Below are 21,344 nucleotides of genomic sequence, written 5' to 3'. Positions count from 1 at the left end.
TCGCCTATTTCTAGCCTAATCACGGGACAATTTACAATGACTAATTAACCTACCAATCAGTACATGTTTGGACTGTGGGAGAAAACTAGAGCACCCAGAGGAAACTCTCGAGGTCACAGGGAGAATGTACGAACTTCTTACAGGCAGTGGCGGGGAACGAACCCAGGACTCTATTACTGTAAAGCGGTGTGCGAACCAAATCATTATCGTAACCATTTCTGAGAAAATAGCCCAAGTTTGTCCAGCCTTTGTTTATACGACATGCCCTCTGATTCGGGCAGGGTCCTGGTGCTCCTCTTCAGTAGCCTCTTCAAATCTTCCTCATCCTTTCTATAATGGGGTGACGAGATTTGAATGCAATATTCCAGAAGCGACCTGGCCAGAGTTTTATAAAGCAGCAACCTAAAACTTCCTGACTCTCGAAGTCACTCCCAGGACTAATAAACACAAGCATGCCGTATACCACCTTTACCACCCTGTCAACCTGTGCAGCCACTTCCAGCGAGCTATGGACTTGGACCCCATTGACACTGAAGGGTCATTCCATTAACTGTGTACTGTCCAGGTGACATGAGGAAATACTGGACCACTTGACAGTAAAAGACCTTTACTATATGTTCAAAGGTTACAGGTCTATCAAGTTTTAGTGTTTACAAACTGGTTTCTTGTTTCCAAGTTTATTGAGCAAGAAAATGAAATCTTCGTAAGTTTCACTGCGATGTTGCTTGTGGGATGTTGTTCAGTGCCACAATGTACCCAAGAAGATTCAGAGTGTTTAGATTCTGCTAAACAACAGTTGTTGTGGTTGAGGAATGGGAGAACTTTTTCTCAGAGTGTTGTGAATAAATTGTCTTTTTACCGTCTACAAACTTCTAAAGAATTCTGCAAATCAGTCAAACTGAAGTCCAGTTAGTTACCAGGAGGGTATTGATCCTCAAGAATCTAATATAATCAAATTTGTATCCACATTTACTCTGTAAAATTGCAAGGAGGGACGTTAGTACGAGTATTGATAAAATGACTACCGTTGGTGAACAGTGAATTAGCCAGCAGTTTCTCACATCTGTGCCCAGGATGTTTCTGTATGGGGTTTCCCTGTTCTACCAATATTTTGCTCTGATAACAATCAATGCACTGAAATTCCAGTATTTGGAAACCCACTATTCATGCCAAGAAAAGGTTGGCACGTATCCATTCAAGTGTAAGTCCATTATTATTGGTAGAGTACGTTTAATTACAGCCAACAGTAATTAGTAGAAACTTTAATATAGCTATTATATTTCCTTTTCTTACACTCAACCCCTTTGTCTTAGTTTGCCTTTTGTATAATTTGGGGTAATAAATTAAAAATTCTACCTTGCACTCAACAATCAAAAGCAGCTTCTCCCCCTCTGACCTCAGATATCTGAACAGTCCAAGCACCCATGAACGCTACCTCATTATTCCTCTTTTTTGACACTTATAGTAAGTTTTGTTTTTGCATAGTACTGCTGCCACACAACAACACATTTCATGTCATATAAGATAGTGATAAATATGATTATGATTTAAGGCTTAGTCTGCCAGCCTTGCTAAAGATTATTCAATGTGATTCATTACTGACACCCCTTGCTGCTTTTCCTACTCAAAACCTTGACCTAGTGCATACTTTTGACCTATTCATTTCCATGCATAAACCACAGTCAGTCCCATACGTCTGGATAAAAGGGCAGACACTTGTGGGTGAGCTATGAAGTGGTAGCTTTCTGTCTGATGTGCACAGCTATTTCATGGACAGTCATTGATCAGGAAGGGTTTAAAAAGAAGTTGAGTTTGTCATATGCACAAGTGTAATGGGGCAAACTTACAGCAGCGTCACAGGCACATGGTATTGGATATACAACATTCACAAGAAAAGCAGAAGTTAAACAAGTTATTCAAAAATGTGCAAGAAGAACATAGAACAAAAAAAGTCTACTGTAGTGCAAAGTAGTGTTGCTATACTGAGGTAGTGCTAAAGCCTGATTTATACTTCTGCGTCAACGCGTCGCCTTAAGTACTGCGTTGCTGCAAACCCTACGCAAAGCCGACGCGGAACCCTACGTGAGAGCCTGCGTTGCTGCAACGCGCACCTCTCCCAAAATGTCACCGCACGTCGCGGCAACGCAGACCACAACAGCTGTGATTAGTCTGCTTGGTAGCATCGCATTTCATCCTACGCTGCAATAGCTTCCCATTGGGTGACTGAGGGGCAGGGAAGGAATTCTGGCTGCAATGCTTTCCATAAAGCTTTACAGACCTCCGAAATTATGGAGGACACACTTCGCTTTTACGAAAAAAGACACTCGCTTCTTGTTTACCCTGAGAAAGACTACCATGGCCACGAAGCCTTGCAGGGGCAGGTGTGTGCACATCCGTGACATGCATGAATTGCAGAGTGATGCAGACACACCAACGCACAAGTATAAATGCTCGCAACGCACGTAGGCCACTTGCATAGGTTACTTCACACACAAGTATAAATCAGCCTTTACGGTTGCTCCAGATGGTTCAAGGGAAGATGGTGCTCTTGAACCAGGTGACGTAGGACAAGACTTCGGTACCACCTGCCCGATGATAGATGTGGGAAGATAGCACGGTCGGGATAGTGGGGCCTTTGCTGGACAATGCCTTCTTGAGGCAGTGCTTTTCCTAGGGTCTGGCCTTATTTTTTTTGGTCACCAGCAACTCTGTAACAATGATACAGCCAAGTTCTTATGAGGAACCTAGCCACATACATCCTTCTGTGTCTTTGCAATGCCAGGCTTTTCTCAATATTCCTTGCCCTTCCTTCCCCCACCCCCCGCCATCCCCTCTTGCAATGAAGCATTTATAGAGCAACTTCAACATCCTGTATGGCTGTATAAAGGTTTGGATGATACTGTTGGGATTGCTCTGATGGGGTAAATGGCCCTCTTCAATGTCATAGTAGAGTCACATATCATTGGAAATGGGCCCTTTGGCCAATCTTATTCATGCCCAGTTTGCCTAAGGTTTATATATCTTTGATATCCAAAATTCATGTTGTGACAATTGAGAGAGCTGAGAAATATCAGTGTCCAGCAGAAGAGGTAATTGTAAATTGTAGTATATGTGCAGGGGCACAAGTCATGTGAGCAATTGGTGGAACTTTTACATTAGTCTCCTCCAAGAGGACCACAAGCTTGCCATAGGGTTTGGAGACTTGTGTGCCTCAATGACCCAGAAAGCTATCTTGGTCAGAGTTAGAGTTTGGCTCTTGCTAGGGTCACCTATGGCAAACAGGTCAAAAGGTAGAGGTCAGATTAAGAGTGGTCCACCAGTCCTCCAGGTTTGGGGTTCAGCTCGGGGCCAACAACCCTGACTGGACAAAAAAATATAGAAGCAGCAATGAAGAATCCTTCTGTACAGAGATGGAGGACCTTCACTGCTGCCCTAAACACCAGTAAGTAAGTTACATTAGCCTGAGGACTGTATAAAAAATGTATAGATGGGCACTGGATAAATGGGAAGTATATTGCTACCAATTTGCTTAATGAACAGCAATTGCAATTGATTGTTCTTGCTATTACAGAAAATTCCAAATTTAAAAATATCAGGAGTGCAGCTGAAACTGTTACTTCAGAACAATTAATCCACAGCTGATATTCTGTTTGGACCGTTAGTTATATTGCTATGTATAAAACATTGTATTAAGTTTACACCATCTGCCCTATCTCAGCCTGTTGCCACATCCTTCTATGCTTTGTGTGCCTTCTCCTCAAAATATATTCCACATTCCCTTTGGAATCCTTTGAGGGTCAAGTTCCGATTTTCATTGCTCTCACTGAAGGATTTTCTTTACTACTGCGTTCATTTGTAACCAACTTACCACCCACCTCCCCAATCCCCAATGTATTGAATTTCCCTGAGAAGTTGAGACATCTCAACATAAAACCCTACTGAACAACCTATCATTTGCGAAGTTTATGTCAAACATGTTGGCTATAGGTTAAAGGATGTAAACTACTTAAACTTAAAATGAGCAGTTTTTCCTCTTGGTAACATATTAAAGTAATTTAAACTTTTTGCTTCCTTTTCAATCTTTTTATTAGTTTCATAAAATATAAACATAACATAGCAATAATACTAGTTGGAGATACAAAGTTGTACTTAAAATGAGTAATTATAAAACCAAATAGTATAAATTGACAAAACTCCCAATCGTGTAGGATAACAATGAATAATACAGAACAAAAAAAACTGGAGAAAAATCATGAAAAAGAGAAAAAAATAGAAAAAAAAACAAACCCCACCCCAGAAGAAAAACTAAACAGAATTAGTCAACTAAACTAAAAAGACTTGGGCAATTCTAACAACGTAAAAATGGAAAAGAAGAAAACCTTAATGTCGACGACTCCATTCCTCTCAACCAACAGTACAGAGAAGTAAAATAAGTTTGAAAATGGTCAAATTACATCATATGAAAATGCTGAATGAATGGTCTCCAAGTTTTTTCAGATTTAATGGAAGGGTCATAAACCACACTTCTAATTTTTTCCAAATCCAAACACAACATAGTTTGTGAAAACCAATGAAATACAGTAGGAGGGCTAATCTCTTTCCAATTCAGCAGAATGGATCTTCTAGCCATTAGAGTAAGAAATGCAATCATCCTACGTGCTGAAGAGGTTAAATAATTTGAGTCTATCATTGGTAATCCGAAAATAGCAGTAATTGGATGAGGTTGTAAGTCTGTATTCAAAACCGTTGAAATAATATCAAAAATATCTTTCCAATATTTTTGCAACAAAGGACATGACCTAAACATGTGGGTTAAAGAAGCTATCTCGGAATGACATCTGTCACATATTGGATTAATATGAGAATAATAACGAGATAGTTTATCTTTGGACATATGAGCCCTGTACACTACTTTAAACTGTATCAACCTATGTTTAGCACATACAGAGGATAAATTCACCAACTGAAGAATTTTTTTCCCATTTTTCAGTCAGTATAATAATCTTAAGTTCTCTTTCCCAATCAGCTTTAATTTTATTGGAAACATCAGGACATAAATTCATAACTATATTATAAATAATTGCTACAACACTTTTCTGAGAGAGATTTAGATCTAAAATTTTTTCCAAAGTATCCATTGGATATGAGTGTGGAAAATTAGGAGAAGCAGTAATTTAAAAGTTTCTAATCTGTAGATATCTAAAAAAGTGAGATCTGGGTAAGTTATATTTATTAGTAAGTTGATCAAAAGACATGAAACAATTATCCAAAAATAAATCACAAAAACGTACTATACCTTCGGTTTTCCAATCAAAGTAAGCTTGATCCATTGTGGAAGGTTGAAAAAGGAAATTAGATATAATAGGACTTGCTAAAATAAATTGATTAAACCCAAAAAAATTTTTAAACCCAAAAAACCCAAAACATAATTTAAACTTTTTGACTATCAATTTTGATGGAGAAAAGTTCATTTTTTTTAAATATAACACTGAAGTCCTTATTTGAGGACACGTACCTCCTATACATAGACTCACTGACTACAAAATGTAGTAATTTGCAGTAAGTTTTCCATTTCTTAACTGGGCTGGATAGACTAATGAAAACAAATTCACCACGATTCATAAGAACTCAATAAATGTTGGTGTCATATAGCCTCCATTGATGCCAGGAACTTAGAGATTTTCACTGGACTTGGTGTCAGTAAGCGGCTTCTCAATTCTGTTTCTCACTGTTGTGCATTTTGCAAACTGTAATACAGAAACCTAACTGAACCGTATCAGGTCAATTCAAGAACGTGACCAGTGTGCACGCACACGCTTGCTGATTGTTCATGTGGTGAATCAATTGGGCTTCCTATACGCAGAAGGCCCTCTCCTTTGATGCTTGTTTTCGAGTGCACGTGTTTGTCTCGGCTCATGACTCCCGCACTGTAAGTTGTACTGTGCCGAACGTATCTCAGTAAAAACGCTTAATCCTACTGCTCTGCTGTCGTTCTTGCTCCGCACAAACGTAACACCAACATCACTGTTGTGTATTGCAGGTAAAGTTCTACTGTGATGCGGCCAAACGAGGTGCTAGTGGGAGCTGACGGCAGTCAGTAAAGGCAGAGCTACCGCAACCTGAAATCGTGCTGGACAGGCTTCCTTCAAGAGACCCTTGGCCTTCAGCAAGGCCCTTGGCCAGCTGCCCTTATCTCCCAGCCACTGATGGCTAGCAAACGGAAGTCAACAACGCCGTGCATGGTTCGTGCCACAGACGTGAGAGAGCAAGACCCAGACTTGGAGATCATTGGGCTGGCTGCTGGGTCCCCGCACCAGTTGTCTGAAGGGAGCTGGCCAGCAGAGAGTGGGATGAGTGATGGGGATCCAGGTTTGGAGAAAGCTGCCTTAGACACTCACCAGACCAAGAAGCTGGAAGGAGGTTATGAATGTAAATACTGCACCTTTGAATCACAGGACTTGAATGAATTTACAGAACATGTTGATACCCTACATCCGAATGTCATCCTCAATCCGTTTTACGTCTGTGCAGTATGTAACTTTACAACAAAAAGGTATGATACTTTTACTGATCACAATAGTAGGTATCATCCAGGAGAGAGCAGCTTCAAGTTAAAGTTGATAAAGCGCAACAACCAGACCATTCTAGAACAAACCCTTGACGACCCCACGAGCGGCAGGAACGCAGATAAAGAGGAGATGCCTCCCGCCGGAATCTCCATCAGCAAAACTCCCATCATGAAGATGAACAAAAGCAAAGTCGACAGCAAGAGGATAAATACGGTGTCACGAGTGAAAGATGAGTTTGGCGCCACGCAGGAGAGCAAGGCAGAAGAGAACGCCAATGGCCCTGTCCACACTGGTTTGGTTGTTCCAGAGACTGTGATCAAGGATGGGGTAGCTCATGTGATGCCTTCTATACAGCCACCACCAAACTTCAACCTAATACCCAAAGTCATGATCCCCATGCATGGCTGCAAGTATAACACCGCAATGGACATTAACAAAAACCTGATAGGCTCCTTTAACAAATTCCCCTACCCTACCCAAGCAGAACTGTCCTGGCTGACGGCAGTGTCGAAGTATCCAGAAGAGCAAATTAAAATGTGGTTCTCAACGCAACGCCTTAAACATGGCATCAGCTGGGCTCCCGAGGAGGTGGAGGAAGCCAGGAAGATGATGTTCAACGGTACTATCCAGACGCCAACAATCACCGTTGTGCCGGCCGCCGCCAAAGGCAGCACGCAGCAGATTGTCCAGACGGGGGTGCCGTGCCAGTTGGTTGGTCAGACCGGTATCGTGTTGACTCAAGTTGCAAACGGGGCAGCGACATCGTGCTCCCCCATCACCTTGACCGTGGCCGGCAGCTCGAGTCAAGCCCAATCCCAGAAGCGGGGGATGCTGCCCTCCCAAGTGCTGGCGGATTCGAAGCAGGCGAACGTCATCCAGGTCTGCACTGCGCAGCTGGCGTCGCAAGGCAACTCGGTCCTGTTCTCGCCGGGAAACGTGGACGTCGGCGTCAGCCGCAAGAAGACTAAGGAGCAGATGGCGGAACTGAAAGCCAGCTTCGCTGTCAGTCAGTTCCCCGATGACGACGAGGTTTTCCGGCTGATGCAGGTCACCAAGCTCTCCCGGTCAGAGATTAAAAAGTGGTTCAGCGACAACCGCTACCGAACCCAGAAGGGACACTCGAGTCACACCTCTGCTGAGACCACGGTCACCATCCCACACGAACCTGCTGGTGGCCACGGAGCTCGCCGATCTGGATGGAGCACCTTCTCTGACTTTGGGTCCCATAAGTTCAAAGAGAAGAGCGCGGAGCAGCTGAAGGTGCTGGAGGAGAGCTTCCAGAACAGCTCCTTCCCGACGGACGAGGAAAAGGATAGACTGCGGGTGGAGTCGAAGCTGACCAGGAGAGAAATAGATGCCTGGTTTTCCGAGCGGAGGAAACTGCGAGACTCTTTAGAAGGAGGGATTCTAGAAATGAGGAGAGCCGACCTGAAGCAAGAAAATATAAAATCAGAGATCGCTGAAAACGTCCACGTCAAAATGTCACAGTCTGCTGCACACTACCTATCCAAGTCTGGGACTGCCCCTCCAAGTGGAGCACAGCAGCATATTAAAACCACCAGTCCCATTGACAGGACTCATAAAAAGAGCCAGGAGCAGCTACATATCCTGAAGAGTGCATTTGCACGCACTCAATGGCCAACCGTGGAGCAGTATGACACGTTAGTGGTGCAGACTGGACTGCCTCGAAATGACATAGTGCGTTGGTTCGGCGACAACAGATATGCAATTAAAAATGGCAATCTAAAATGGCTTGACCATTACCAAAGAGCGAATTCAGATGGTCACAATGGGCAGAGTAACTTCAATGGCAGCGGGGCACGGGGCAGCAGAGGGCACAAAATGGCGGGTGCTTGGAGTGGAGCAGCGCATTCGACGCAAAGCCGGAGCGGTAAGTCGGTCCTATTGCAGTATTACATGCAGCACAGGCAGCTGAAGGAAGAAGACCTGGATGAGTTAGTGTCAAAGTCCAACATGAGCTATGAGCAGGTGAGGGACTGGTTCGCGGAGAAGCAAACGGAGGACGCTATGGACACGTCTGAGAGCAACAGCAGAGACGGGCAATGCAGCGAGGAGGATGAGCACGAAGACTGGACTATGGTGGACGATATAAATGAGAGAGATGACTATGTCCTGTCTGAGTACACTGGCAACTGGGCTCGTGCGTCACAGTGCAGCTCGACTGGGTTTAATGAACTGGATTCAGAAAGCATGTCTGCCGAAAATTCGAACATATAGCTAAGGTAAAGGAATTTGTGACCTAATTTGTCCACCAGGATTTAAATGTGTTTGGTCTTCTGAGCAGGGGAATGGATTTGTTGGGCCTTTGGCCAGCCCCACTTTGGAAGGGGGTGGAGAGGGGTTGGTGACCAGGCTATTGCGTGGGGCAGAGTGCTTGTTGGCCCGTTGGTTTCAGGGGTAAAATTCTGTCTCTGTTTCCGTCACGAGTACTGAAAAGGAATTGTAAGGCACTGTCCCCATTGTTCTTCAGTTACACTACAACTAACAGAATTGAGTCTCGGGACTGCATGCAACTGGTGGCTAATAGTGTTGTGCCCAGACCTTAATTATGCATGATGTGTTACTCACGAGCCATCCCTGGTTAACAAAGTGATTCCATTTTTTACAGACATCAATGAGTTGATTGTCTTCGTATGTCAGAAGATGCACAAAAATCAGTCTGTGGTAATTATACTCAGCATGTTGTTCAGAAAAGGATCAAAAACACAAGACTGATGAGAAAGAGCAATTACTCGAATGGGGGGGCAGGTTCTGCTGTTTGTAGGATCAAATGTATGTACATACGTTAGATTTTTGAATTTAGTATGATAATGGGAGGTGGTTTGTATGTAGTGGTGTCAGTAAGTCGGTGGTTCGTAATCTGGAGATGGCCTGTTAGTACTGGGGATTCTATTTGTGAGAAACCGTTTTTTGGTGGCGTAAGAAGGGTCCCATCATACTTTCTCTGGGCTTTGCAGAGCTGTGGTGCAGTGGTACAGGCCAAAGTCTGGCTTCAGCCTATAGGGTGCTTCTGTACAGTCACTGGGCAGAATGTTCCCTGCGCTTGTTGTTCACCTAACCCTACATAGCAATGGTTCCCTACAGACAGAACCTGCTGAGGAAACTCTTCACAGCACAGGGCTTTCTTGCCAAAAAAGATCTCAGAAATCTCTTGGAGACACAAGAGACTGTTGCTGCTGGAATCTGGAGTAACACAGAGTGTTAGAGGAACTCAGTTGGTTAGGGAGCATTTTGAAGAACAGTGGACAGTTGATGTTTTGGGCTGAGACCTATCGACTCCATTTTCCTTCATCGATGTTGCCTGACCCTCTGAGTTCCTCCAGTGCCTTTGTGTGTTGCCACAAATATTTTTGACAGCTAGTTATAGCTCTTGCACAAGTGTGGGTGATATGTCAGAGATTGAATGTCTGTGACTATCATAAACATTCAAAACTAATCAGAACCTTGGGACAAAGTTGAACTCCTATATTAAAAAAATGTTTGGATTAATAATTTAAATACTTAATAGAAATACTTAAATGCTTTGTTAACAATTCATTCATATCATGTTTGCTTCAGTTGTAAAGCACTTTGGATCTCCCAAGCAGCCACTGCAATGTAATTTTGCTTTGGTACCTTCACCCCTCCATGTGTTGGTTCTACACCTGCTCCAGTTTGGGTAGGAGCTTGTCTGAAGTAGAAGTAGGTTAAAAACAATAATAAGGATAGAAAATGAGGTTGGAAAACAACTTCAATATTTCTGCTGACTAGAATGAGCTTCCTGGGAGTTGTTCTCGTCTGCTCACATTGCGGGCTTGTGAGGCACTGGCTCCATGGACAAGTTTGCTACTGGGTGAACACACAGCACTTGGAGTCTGCAAACTGACAGTGTGACAGCACAGATGCAGCTCCAGAACTTACCATCAACTCCCTGCAGACTTTTTATAAATGGCTCTCTTGGCAGCACTATCAGCCAATGAATTGGAGAATACGTTCACAGAGAAGTATTTTCTACTGGAAGCCACGTCCACTATTTTATTTCTCTATCTATTTATTTATTGAGACGCGGCACGGAATAGACCTTCGAGCCATGCTGCACAGCAACCCCCCGATTTAACCCCAGCCTAATCACGGGACAATGTACAATGACCAATTAACGTACCAACTGGACTGCGGGAGGAAATCCACACGGTCACGGGGAGAACGTACCACCTGCTTACAGACAGCAGTGGGAATTGAACACGGGTTGCTTGTACTGTCAAGCATTGTGCCACCCACTGTTATCACTGACTTGACATGAAGTTTGTGGTTTTGTGGCAGCAGCAGTACATTGCAAAGACAAAATTACTACAAATTACAAAAATAGTGCAAAATAAAAGCAATGATGAAATGATGTTCAGGGACTGAGTGTGGGCCTTCAAGCTCCTGTACTGCCTTCGGGTGGTAGTAATGAGAGGAGGGCGTGTCCTGGGTGTTTCAGGGTCCTTATAGATTGATGCCACCATATTAATGCACCTGGTCTTGAAGACGTCCTCTGGCAGTGTTGTGCCTATGATGGAGGTAGCTGAGTCTGCAGCTTCTTTGATTCCTATGCATTGGATCCCCCGTACCACGCTGTGATGCAGTCAGTCTGAATGCTTCTTTGAACACTACAGGTTTGCAAGAGTCTTTGGTTGCAGTCCAAATCTCCTCAGACTCCTAAAGAAGCGGAGCCACTGCATGAGTCTTTGTCCCACATCAGTGTGTTGGGCCCAAGCTAGATTCTCTGCGATGTTCACACCCAGGAATGTGAAGCTACTCACCCTTTGCTCTGCTGACCCCTCAGTGAGGGGTGGTGTGTGTTCTCCTGACTCTCCGAAAGAGCAAAGGAAATAATCTCAAGCACCTTCCAGTAAAATGCAGGGTTATTTCTCCAGAAAAGTGCAGCATTCTCGCTCAAATGATCTTCTGGAGGAACTCAGCGAGTTGTGCAGCATCTGTTGGGGCACATCAGATTCCTGATGTAGGGTTTCGACCCAAAACATCAATTCTTTTCAACTCCAGTGGTCCCAGGGAGAATGTGCAAACTCCACACACAATTCACTAGAGCAGTGAGATAGCAGTCATACCAACAGCACTACTGTGCCACCAATTTTCTGTTGATATGCTGTTGTAATTTATATAAATAAAACAAAATTAGGAGTTGGATATGTTTAGTGGAAAGATTACTCCAACCTTTTGTAGAATACCCTTTTGGGTCAATATTTATCAAGAACTTTGACCAGTCTCCGAAATGCTGCATTACATCCTCCTTCCAGTTTTCCTCCGCCTCATGCTTACCATGTTTTTCTGTTTCCTTCACCCTTGTGTTCTCGTCTAACTTTTCCCTTCAATGACCTACAGGCTGCTGGAGGTGTGGAATTAACTCTTGTAATGTAGAAGCTGCAACGCTGAGGCATGTAGTATAAAAGCAGAGAGGTCATTCTACCTTCTCCCACTAAATACCCACTTCATATTCTCCCAGTCCCTCTGCTTCTTGGATGCTTCAATCAAATCACTTGATTAAACTGTGTGACCATTCCAACTGATATAAGCTTAAACTGTGTGACCATACCTCATCAGACAACCCACCGACCTGGGTATTCATTTAGTAAACCCGTGTTATTTCAAACTTCTTCCTTAACTATGGAGACTGGTACTTTCTTGAAATCCTCCTCCTCCTCCTCAGCCACCTGGCCATTGTAGTGCATTTGGAACCAGGTAGTTTACAAGGCACATAAAGAATAATGTGTCCTGGAGGACCAAGGCCCTTCACAAGGATCTTGAAAAGGAATGAAGGAGAAAATTGAACAAAGTGGCAATCTAAAACTAAAACCGAAACAAACAAACAAAATTGCCGGTGATTTTTAGCAGGTCAAGTAGTATCTCTGGCAAGAGAGGCAGTGAATGCTTCAAGGTCAAAATGAGATTAAGTTACACAAGTTGGCAGAAGAGGTGAAAAACCGATCCCAGGGCAAGTGATTTGCAACTCTGGTGTGATTATGTTTGGTAGGGTTTGTCTTTAGTTAAAGTATGTAACATCTCTTTTGTTTTCTCCTTTGCAGAAAACCAAATGAGAAAATAACTGACGCACATAGCAACGTGTCTAAAGAAAACTACAACTACCATTTCTATTCTCTATGATGCAAAGAAAGTAACTGAGGCTTTGTCTCGCGCTCTGTATTGTGTGAAACAGCAAAGAGAGACGGAATGAAAGACTGACTTACTGTACAAGTATCTTTCTGAAAGTGAGAGATTCAATTCTATCCACAGTGCCAAAGTTTTACTACTACTGCAATCAAAAGGGTCTTTGTAAATATCTTTTTTCTGTTTTTGAACAGATTTGTACAATTTAGGAATTTTATTACATTTATAATTGGTGAGAGTTAACTTTACAGATCAGGGTCTGTTCTTTGCGCCCTCTTGTTTTTTTTTAGATTTAGTAACCACTATCAGGCTGTTGTTTTGGCATCTTTTACTGTCACTACTTCACAACTAGAAGTAAATAATAAAAAAAGTCTGGACCTCCAGATCAAGGAGGACTGAGAGACTGAATCTTTTGACATCTTTTGATCTCTGACATACAAAATGGCAGGAAGAAAATATTTAACAAGCACATTATTGTTAGCAGCTTTTTATTGTAAGAGGCTACATTTATAATGGAATGCAAACTGCTCTAGCCAGCTTCACTCAGCTAGAGATGTGCAATATTGACTTATTTATGTCAGTATGATATCATTAAAGTTGCAGTAACTTGTTTCCTATCTTTTGCAAAATTGCATATTCAGAAAATAAACTGTGTTGTCCCCGGTTTGCATTTTTGTTGTCATTCTAGTCGCTATCAAAGTTTGGGAGACTTATTGGCAGTGTCTGAGTTAGATTTTTGGAGTTGGACAGATGGGTTTATGCTGTTAACAGCTGCTGAAAGGCACACATCTGACTTTGTGATCTCCCATAAGACCTCAACTTGCATGGCAATGATGAATTCAAATTCTATCCTGATTACTGTCTAGGATCACTGCAAGATAAGAGACTGCTCATTCAAAACAGATGCCATAGAAATTTCTTTCCACAGAAGTTAGTGAATCTCTGGAATTCTTCATCCCAGAGGGTGTGGAGACCAGATGACAGGTTTTTAAGGTAGAGGCAGATGAATTTTTGAAAGACGAGGGAAATGTCACAGAAGAGGAGTTGTGAACAGTGTTAATCAACCGTCATCATCAAATTGAATGATGGGGCAGGCTTGAGAGGCTTAATTTGCCTGTTCTCTTGTGTTTTCTATAATTCTATTAACTCATTCAAGGTCTCAGTCATGAATTCAATCTCCATCCTTGTTATTGTCTGATTAAGTAACATTGCAAAGGGAAAGTAATCACATTTCAGTCGAGAACTCTAAACAGCCACTTGCAAGGGGTGGCTTTTTGTATTCAGGGTACTATAGCATGGAAACAAGCTCTTTGGCCCATCTACTTGCACCTGGATCACATTGCAACAAACTCTTCCCATCCATGTACCTATACAAACTTCTCTTAAATGTTAATTGAACCCACATCTACCCTTCCAATGGCCGTTCATTCTACACCCACACTGCCCCCTCAAGTGATGTGAAGCAGTTCCGCTCAGACTCCCCTTAAACTTTTAACATTTTACTCTAAACCAATTACTTCTAATTCTAGTCTCTGCCAACCTGAGGGGAAAATGCCTGCATGTATTCACAATATCTATATTCCCTGCTAATTTTGTACACATCCATTAGATTTCCCCTCATTTTCCTGCACTCCTTTTCAACCTTTCCCTAAATCTTGCATTCAAATCATAGCAACGTCCATGTAAATGTTCTCCGCACTCTTTCAAGCTTATTGATCGTTTCCTGTAGGTAGGTGACCAGAACTGTATATGGTACTCTAAATTTGGCCTCAACGATGCCATGTTCATCCTGTCTTCTGTACTCGGTGTCTTGATTTATGAAGGTCAATGTGCCAGAAGCTCTTTACAATCCTACCTATGATGCAGCTTCAAAGGAGTTATGGATCTGCATTCCCAGGTCCCTTTGTTCTGTAGCACAGCTCAGAGCCTATCATGCACTGTGCAAGTCTTACCCTGGTTTGTCTCCCAAAGTGCAACACATCATACTTGTCTGCATTAAATTCCATCTGCCCTTTTTTCTCCCAGTCCATTTTCCTAGCTGGTCCAGATCACACTTCAAGCTTTGATGGACTTCCTTGCTGTCCTGTCCACTCTACCCCGAAGGGTTCGGTTTAATTAGAGTGTGGGATTAATTGCAAAAAAAAAATGGAAAAGCATTGTGGCATATATTTAAAAATTGGACAGGTGAGAGTTAAAAGTTACACTGGAAAAATAATCCTGCCCCTTTTAAAATTGCTAAGTTACAGTTAAAGATGTGAAAATAATATAGCCTAATACATCAAAGAACAATGAATGTGATTACACTGTGATTTAATAACAAACTCTGCTAGTGGCCCCAAATAGTTATATTTAATAGAATGTCACTTAATTTATTATGCACATTAAATCTGCATGTGTTTTATTAACAACCATCCCAGCTGATTGACTGCAGCTGCTATTAGTTTAGACTTTTTTTATCATGTGTGTTATTATGAGGGCCAACTATTTTTTTAAAATTCTGCTATTACACAATTTGTTTCAATTATTTGATTTTGTACAAACATGTATTTTAGTTTTCATTATAAAATATAGTTATTGTGAAGTTGCAAGACCTAAACCAGCACTTCCAAGCTTACTATTCATCCCACGAGAAATTCTGCAGATGCTGGAAATCCAAAGCACACACACAAAATGGTGAAGGAACTTAGCAGGCCAGGCAGCATCAATGGAAATGAATAAACAGTCAGCGTTTCAGGCCGAGGCCCTTCTTCAGGAAGATTTAGTAATCATCCCTTTGCTTCCTTCAGGAATCTAAGAAATTATCAAAGTTTTCCTTTGAATGAAGATGTGCCATCCTTTGGAGATGCTTGTAAATGGAGAACAAAGAAATAGGAGCAGGAGTAGCCCAAGTGCCTGTCGAGTCTACTTCGCCATTCATTACCATCATGGCTAATCTGCTGTGGACTCATCTCCACCTTATCCACTTCTTCCTCGTAAACCTTAATTCCCCTACTCTACAAAAGTCTATCTGTGTCTTAAAATATATTTAATGAAGTAGCCTCGACTGTTTCCCTTGGCAGAGAATTCCACAGATTCACTCATCTCTGGGAAAAGCACTTCTTTCTCATTTCCATTCTAGATCTATTTCCCTGAATCTTGAGGCCATGTCCCCTAACCTTCCTGTCTCTGTCTTACAGAAACATGTAAAATTATGAAAGGGATCAATAGGATTCCCTCATTCTTCTGAATTCAGTGAGTATATTCACAGGCTAACCCCTCATCTCCAGAATCACCATGGTGAATGTCCTCTGAATTGCTCCAAAGCCAGTATGTCTTTCTTCAAGTAAAATGATCAGAATGCAGTACTTCATGTGTAGCCTCAGCAGTTGCGGCATAACCCCCCTGCTTTTAAATTCAGTCCCTCTAGCAGTGAAGGCCAACATTATTTTGCTGCCTTGATAACCTGTTGGATAAGTCTTGCAGCATTATTGAATGCCCTCTGGAAATGCAGGTATACCACATCCTTCTGTATTTCCCCTTTATCCACTGCACTTGCCCTGCACTTCCTCAAATAATTCCAATAAGTTTGTCAGACAGGACCTACCCTTCCAAAATCCATGTAACGTCTGCTGATGAAACCATTTCAATCTAGATTTCTCATGATTTCATCCTTAATGATACCTTCAAGCGTTTTTCTACCTACAGATGTCATGCTAATCAGCCTTCTGCCTACATCCTCTTTTTAAACACTGTCTTCCAATCTGCTGGGACTTGTTCAGAATGCAGTGACTTTTGGTAAATTATTACAAACACCTCTGTTATGATTTCCACTACTTCTTTCAGTACACTGTCATCAGGACCAAGGGACTTCCCTACCTTTAGGCCCACTAGGTAGCTCAGCAGTACCTCTCTAAGATGGCCTTATTCTCCATCACATCAATAACATTTTCCTTTGACATGTCAGACATGAAGACTAATACAAAACATTTGTTGGAAGCCTCGATTATTTCCACATTATCCAATATTAATTCATCCTTCTTGTCTTTGAGGGACCTACATTCACTTTAGGCACCCTTTTCTGCTTTATATAATTGTAAAACGTTTACTATGTTTTTATATTTTGTGCTAGTATAATCTATCTTTTACTTGGTGTTTTTTTTTGTTGCTCTTTGAATTTTCCCATTATTCCAGTTTCTCACTACTCTTGGTGACTTTGTATGCCTTCCTTTATTTCCTTAGTTTTCCAAGACTGGCTCTCCCCACACTTTCAGTCCTTGCTTTTGACCAGAATATACTTTTATTTAGCTCTAAAAGATATTTAAAAGTCTTCCATTGTTCATCAACTGGCCCGCATATAGCCCCTGTTCCCAATCTATGTTACTATGTTAGCTAACCCCCCCCCCGATACCTTTGTCATCTCCCTTGTTTAGGTATAATATAGTGGTTGTAGGTTGAAGGACCAGATTTAAGTCTACATGTTCTCTCGTAGGTTTAATGACATGATGTTCAAGAAAGGTCACAGATGCATTCTATGAAGTCCTTGTCTTTTGCATCTGAGTTTTCTATACTCCATCCTCACTTTTCTTTAAACGTTTAGTACATGGAGCTTAGAAAAGTGGAGGGCTATGGGTAACCCTAGGTAATTTCTAAAGTAAGTACAGTACCTGTTTGGCACAGCATCGTGGGCTGAAGGGCCAGTATTGTGCTGTAGGTTTTCTGCAATGCATACCTCTGCCTTTCTGCATGGATTCCCATTCCCTCTGCCAGAAAACAATCCCCTTAGGATACTGATCCCAGCCCTGCCCGGGTGCAGAGTGTCTGGTTTGTGTTGATTCCACCTCCTGCAGAACCAACTGCAATGCCCCAGGGATCTGAAAACTGCTCAAGCCACATAATCACCCTAGCTACTCTGCCATTCCCAGTCTGACCAGCATGGGCACAGGTAGCAGTTCTGAGATAATTCTATTTGAGGTCCTTTTAAAAAATTTTCTCCTAGTTCCCAAAATTCAGCGTGTAGCAGCACACCCTGCTTTTTTCTTCCCTATATCATTGGCAGCGACATGCAGACTGACAACTAGCTCTTCACCCTCCCTTTTTTTAGAATGTCACTCCGAGACATCCGTGGTAGGCAATGTATCAACCAGAAATCCTGTTTGTGGCCTCAAAAGCTCCTGTCTATTCCCTTTACTATGGAATCTCCTACCACTATAGCTCTGCCATTCTTTCATGCCCTCTTGTACAGCAGAGCCACTAATATCTTAGCTACAGCCTTCCCAAGATGAGCCATCTCCCTCCTCCCCCCCCCCCACCCCCACATATATCTGTTTTGAAGGGAGATAGCTGCAATAGATTCTTCCACTACCTTACTGCAACTGCTCCTCCTGTTGGTCAAACACTTCCTATCTTCCTTTAGATCTTTAGGCTGCAGTGTGACCAGTGGACCCGTGCACAGCTTCCGTGCCGTCATGCGGACTGTGATGAGCTTCAGCTTGATGCACTTACTACACGTAGTCATCAGAGACTCTGGCAGCCTTCCTGAGTCTCAACATTGCACAGGAGGGGAATGACACAGCTCAAAGTTCACCTGCCATGACTACAAGCTTTGAGGGGAGAAATCTGATCAGCTTAAGAAGTAGTAGAAAACCACCACCCTGGTGCTGTTTGCCTTCCTTGCTGAAGCATAGCATTCACCAAAGCCCACACCTGGACAACCAACAGCACTTTGACCAGACAGCAGCCCATCTCAAAATGGCTGCTGCACTGGACTGCCTTAATTTTATTGGCTGGGTTACCAAACCTTAAACCAATCAAATGAAAGAAAACTTTACTGATTAATTGTAAATAGAACAAGTTGGATCTACTGCTAGTCCAAGGATGTATGAATTGTGCAGGTGAGATGGTATTGTATATGACTGCAGTAACTCCAATAAAAAGGTAAGAAAAGATTATATTGCCTTATTACCTTAATAACGGCTTTGACTTTTATTTCTATTTGGATTATGTTTACTAAACTCGGTATTAACTGATTAAAAGCTTGTGCACATCCTCGCTAGTTGTTAATCTGATGTTGGGCACTGTTTGTAGTGTAGTTTTGCTTTGTTTCATGGAACATCACAGATAAGGTCAATGTCTATTATGCTGTACAATTTTCCCCGACTGTAGAGGGACCACTATCTGCACTGATGGTTACTAGAGTCACATATAACCTTGGCAGGTTAAGGATGGTGGATGCTCACCTTCTCATTGGGGAACCATTCTTTTCTTCTTGACAATCCAGTAATTTAATAATGACCATAAATGATATTAGCTTCTCGATGCAGAATGACTTAATTACTCTGCCAAGTCGACATTTGAACATGTCTCTGGGTTGATATTGTTCATGCTGTGTCTGTACATTAATGAATTCTAATCAAGTAATATAACTGCCACTGTAGTTCTGTGTTCCCAAGCAATTTGCATTTCAACATCAATTGTAGTTGGGTTTTAATCATTATTCCTAATTACACCCAAGAAGGTGATGAATCACATTCTTGAACTAATGTTGTCCATATGTTGAAGGTCTTTCTCCCTGCAGTGTGATTAAGTAAGGACTTCAGAGATTTAGAGTCAGATATTTTCCAGGGTGAGACGACATTGACCCCTCATGTTAGTGTTCCCCATATGGCCACCCTTTATATCTTGGACAGTAAAGGTCTCAATTATTTTAAGTATGTGGTGAAAGAGCCTTGGCCAAGGTGAACGATACCTTGCATTTTCACAGGCATATTTTGAAACTGCACACCCCTATCAATATTAGTTGTCTGAGTATAGTTTGCTGGATTTTTTTTGTTTGTTTTTGTGCACCATTCTCTGTAAATTCTAGAGACTGTTGTGCATGAAAACCCTAGCAGATCAGTAGTTTCCAAGATGCTCAAACCACCCTGTCTGGCACCAACTATCATTCCATGATCAAAGTCACTTCGATCACATTTCTTCCCTATTCTGATTGGTCTGAACAACAACAACCTGCAAGTTTTATGCATTAAATTGCAGCCACATCATTAGCTGATTAGATATTTGCATTAAAAAACAGGTGTACTTAATAAAGTGGCCACTGAGTGTAAATGTTTGCAATTGACTCCAGAGGAAAAAAGTTGTCATTCATAATCCTGCAATCTTTGTCTTAATTAGCACAAAATGTCAGACAAAAGTATTATTGTTAAAGTGAATTATAATCATGCATAAATTTCAAAGCAGGAGAACTTAAGTCTTTTTCCTATGTTTTTAATTGCGGTCAGTACATAAATCCTGCAAAGATCATTGAGATATAAAATTTATCCCTTGTGTAAGTTTCTGCTACACAGTAAGTGATTTAATTCATTGTGAAGTAAACTATTCTTTTGTCATTGTCAATATATATTCATCTGCATTTGGTTTAGTCATACCTTTATTGCATTTTTCAAGCATTTTGAACACAGCTAAATGAAATTTACCTGTTCAAATGTACCAATCCTTTTATTGATCCACACTGTTACCTTGTGCAAATCTATTTTGATACTCAATTTCTTTGGAATTAATTTTAGCACCTAAAGATATAACAAGAGATAAGATAGGTTCCGTTTATTCTGACTGGAATGTAGATTGAGGGATAACAGTGGTGTATAAAATTGAAAGGCATAGATAGTCTTGCTTTTTTCTTGGTTCAGGGGATGTGAATCTATGTTTAAGGTGAAAGGGGAGAAATTTAAAGATTTTTCACATATGATGGTGTGTGTGTTGAACTGCCAAAGGAAGCTGTAGATGGTTACAATTACAATGTTAAAACTTATTTGGATGGGTGCTGCAATAGGAAAGGAGTTATGGAACGCAGGCAAATGGAATTAACACATAGAATAGGGATTGTGGTCAAGTGGACAGCAGGGTCTGTATCTGTGATGTACAACTGACTGTAAAATGTTCAAGTTGCTTTTGTGACTTTTCCTGAATACTGTTACCAGAAATATAGACTTTCTTTTATATGTCCTGCATGATCCACTAACTAGTAGAGAGAAAATAACCAGTTCACTATTCATACACTTAAATGTTCAGCATTTCTATTCTAAATATTTTATCATATTTATTATTTTTAATAATTTGTGAATAAAACAGTAATTAAAACTCCCTTTTCCATCTTCTCCTGCTTGCTGATAGTTCTGTGAACGTATTGGCTGACAACAATGGTTAAAAATTTGTTACATTTGGAAAGTGCACAGAATCCTTTTCAAAGAAATAAATTGAAAACTGTTTTTCTTGTGTATTAAGACCCAATGTGACTTGGGTTGTTTACTTGGAGTGAATAGCAGCACAGCCATGTCTTGTTCTTCTACGTCAATCAGCTTAAAGCTTAGTTGCAATTGCATCAAAATGTGTGACATTTTCCACTTTGTGTACCGTGCTCTCACTTTTCCAAATTGCCATTGTAAAGGTGGGTAGCACAGAGGTAATTAGATAACAAGACCTGGGTTTGATCTTAACCTCAGGTGTTGTACTTGTGAAGTAAGACCACAGGTCAGTTGTTCCCAGACTTTTTTGGTTACCGCCTCCTTGGCTCCCAGACCACATCCCCAGTGACCCGCTCTCCCTTTCGGCCAGTACATAAAAACTATTAAGAAT

General features: G+C 41.6%; 1 protein-coding gene across 2 annotated transcripts in view; it reads left to right on the top strand.

Annotated features, from left to right (window-relative positions):
• Positions 1-21,028, top strand: part of zhx2a (zinc fingers and homeoboxes 2a) — a 107,719-nt gene extending 86,691 nt beyond the window's left edge. For both annotated transcript variants that reach the window (XM_063056255.1, XM_063056264.1), the window contains 2 exons: positions 6,041-8,812; positions 12,653-21,028. In XM_063056255.1, coding sequence (XP_062912325.1) covers positions 6,207-8,807 — 2,601 coding nt within the window. In that variant the 5' untranslated portion in view covers positions 6,041-6,206 and the 3' untranslated portion in view covers positions 8,808-8,812; positions 12,653-21,028. The remainder of the gene's footprint in view (positions 1-6,040; positions 8,813-12,652) is intronic.
• The last annotated feature ends 316 nt before the right edge of the window (positions 21,029-21,344 follow it).

This window comes from Mobula hypostoma, chromosome 1 (genome assembly GCF_963921235.1).
Source record: "Mobula hypostoma chromosome 1, sMobHyp1.1, whole genome shotgun sequence".
NCBI lineage: Eukaryota > Metazoa > Chordata > Chondrichthyes > Myliobatiformes > Myliobatidae > Mobula > Mobula hypostoma.
Note: the sequence above shows the minus strand (reverse complement) of the source record. Positions and strands in the feature narration are given on the sequence as shown.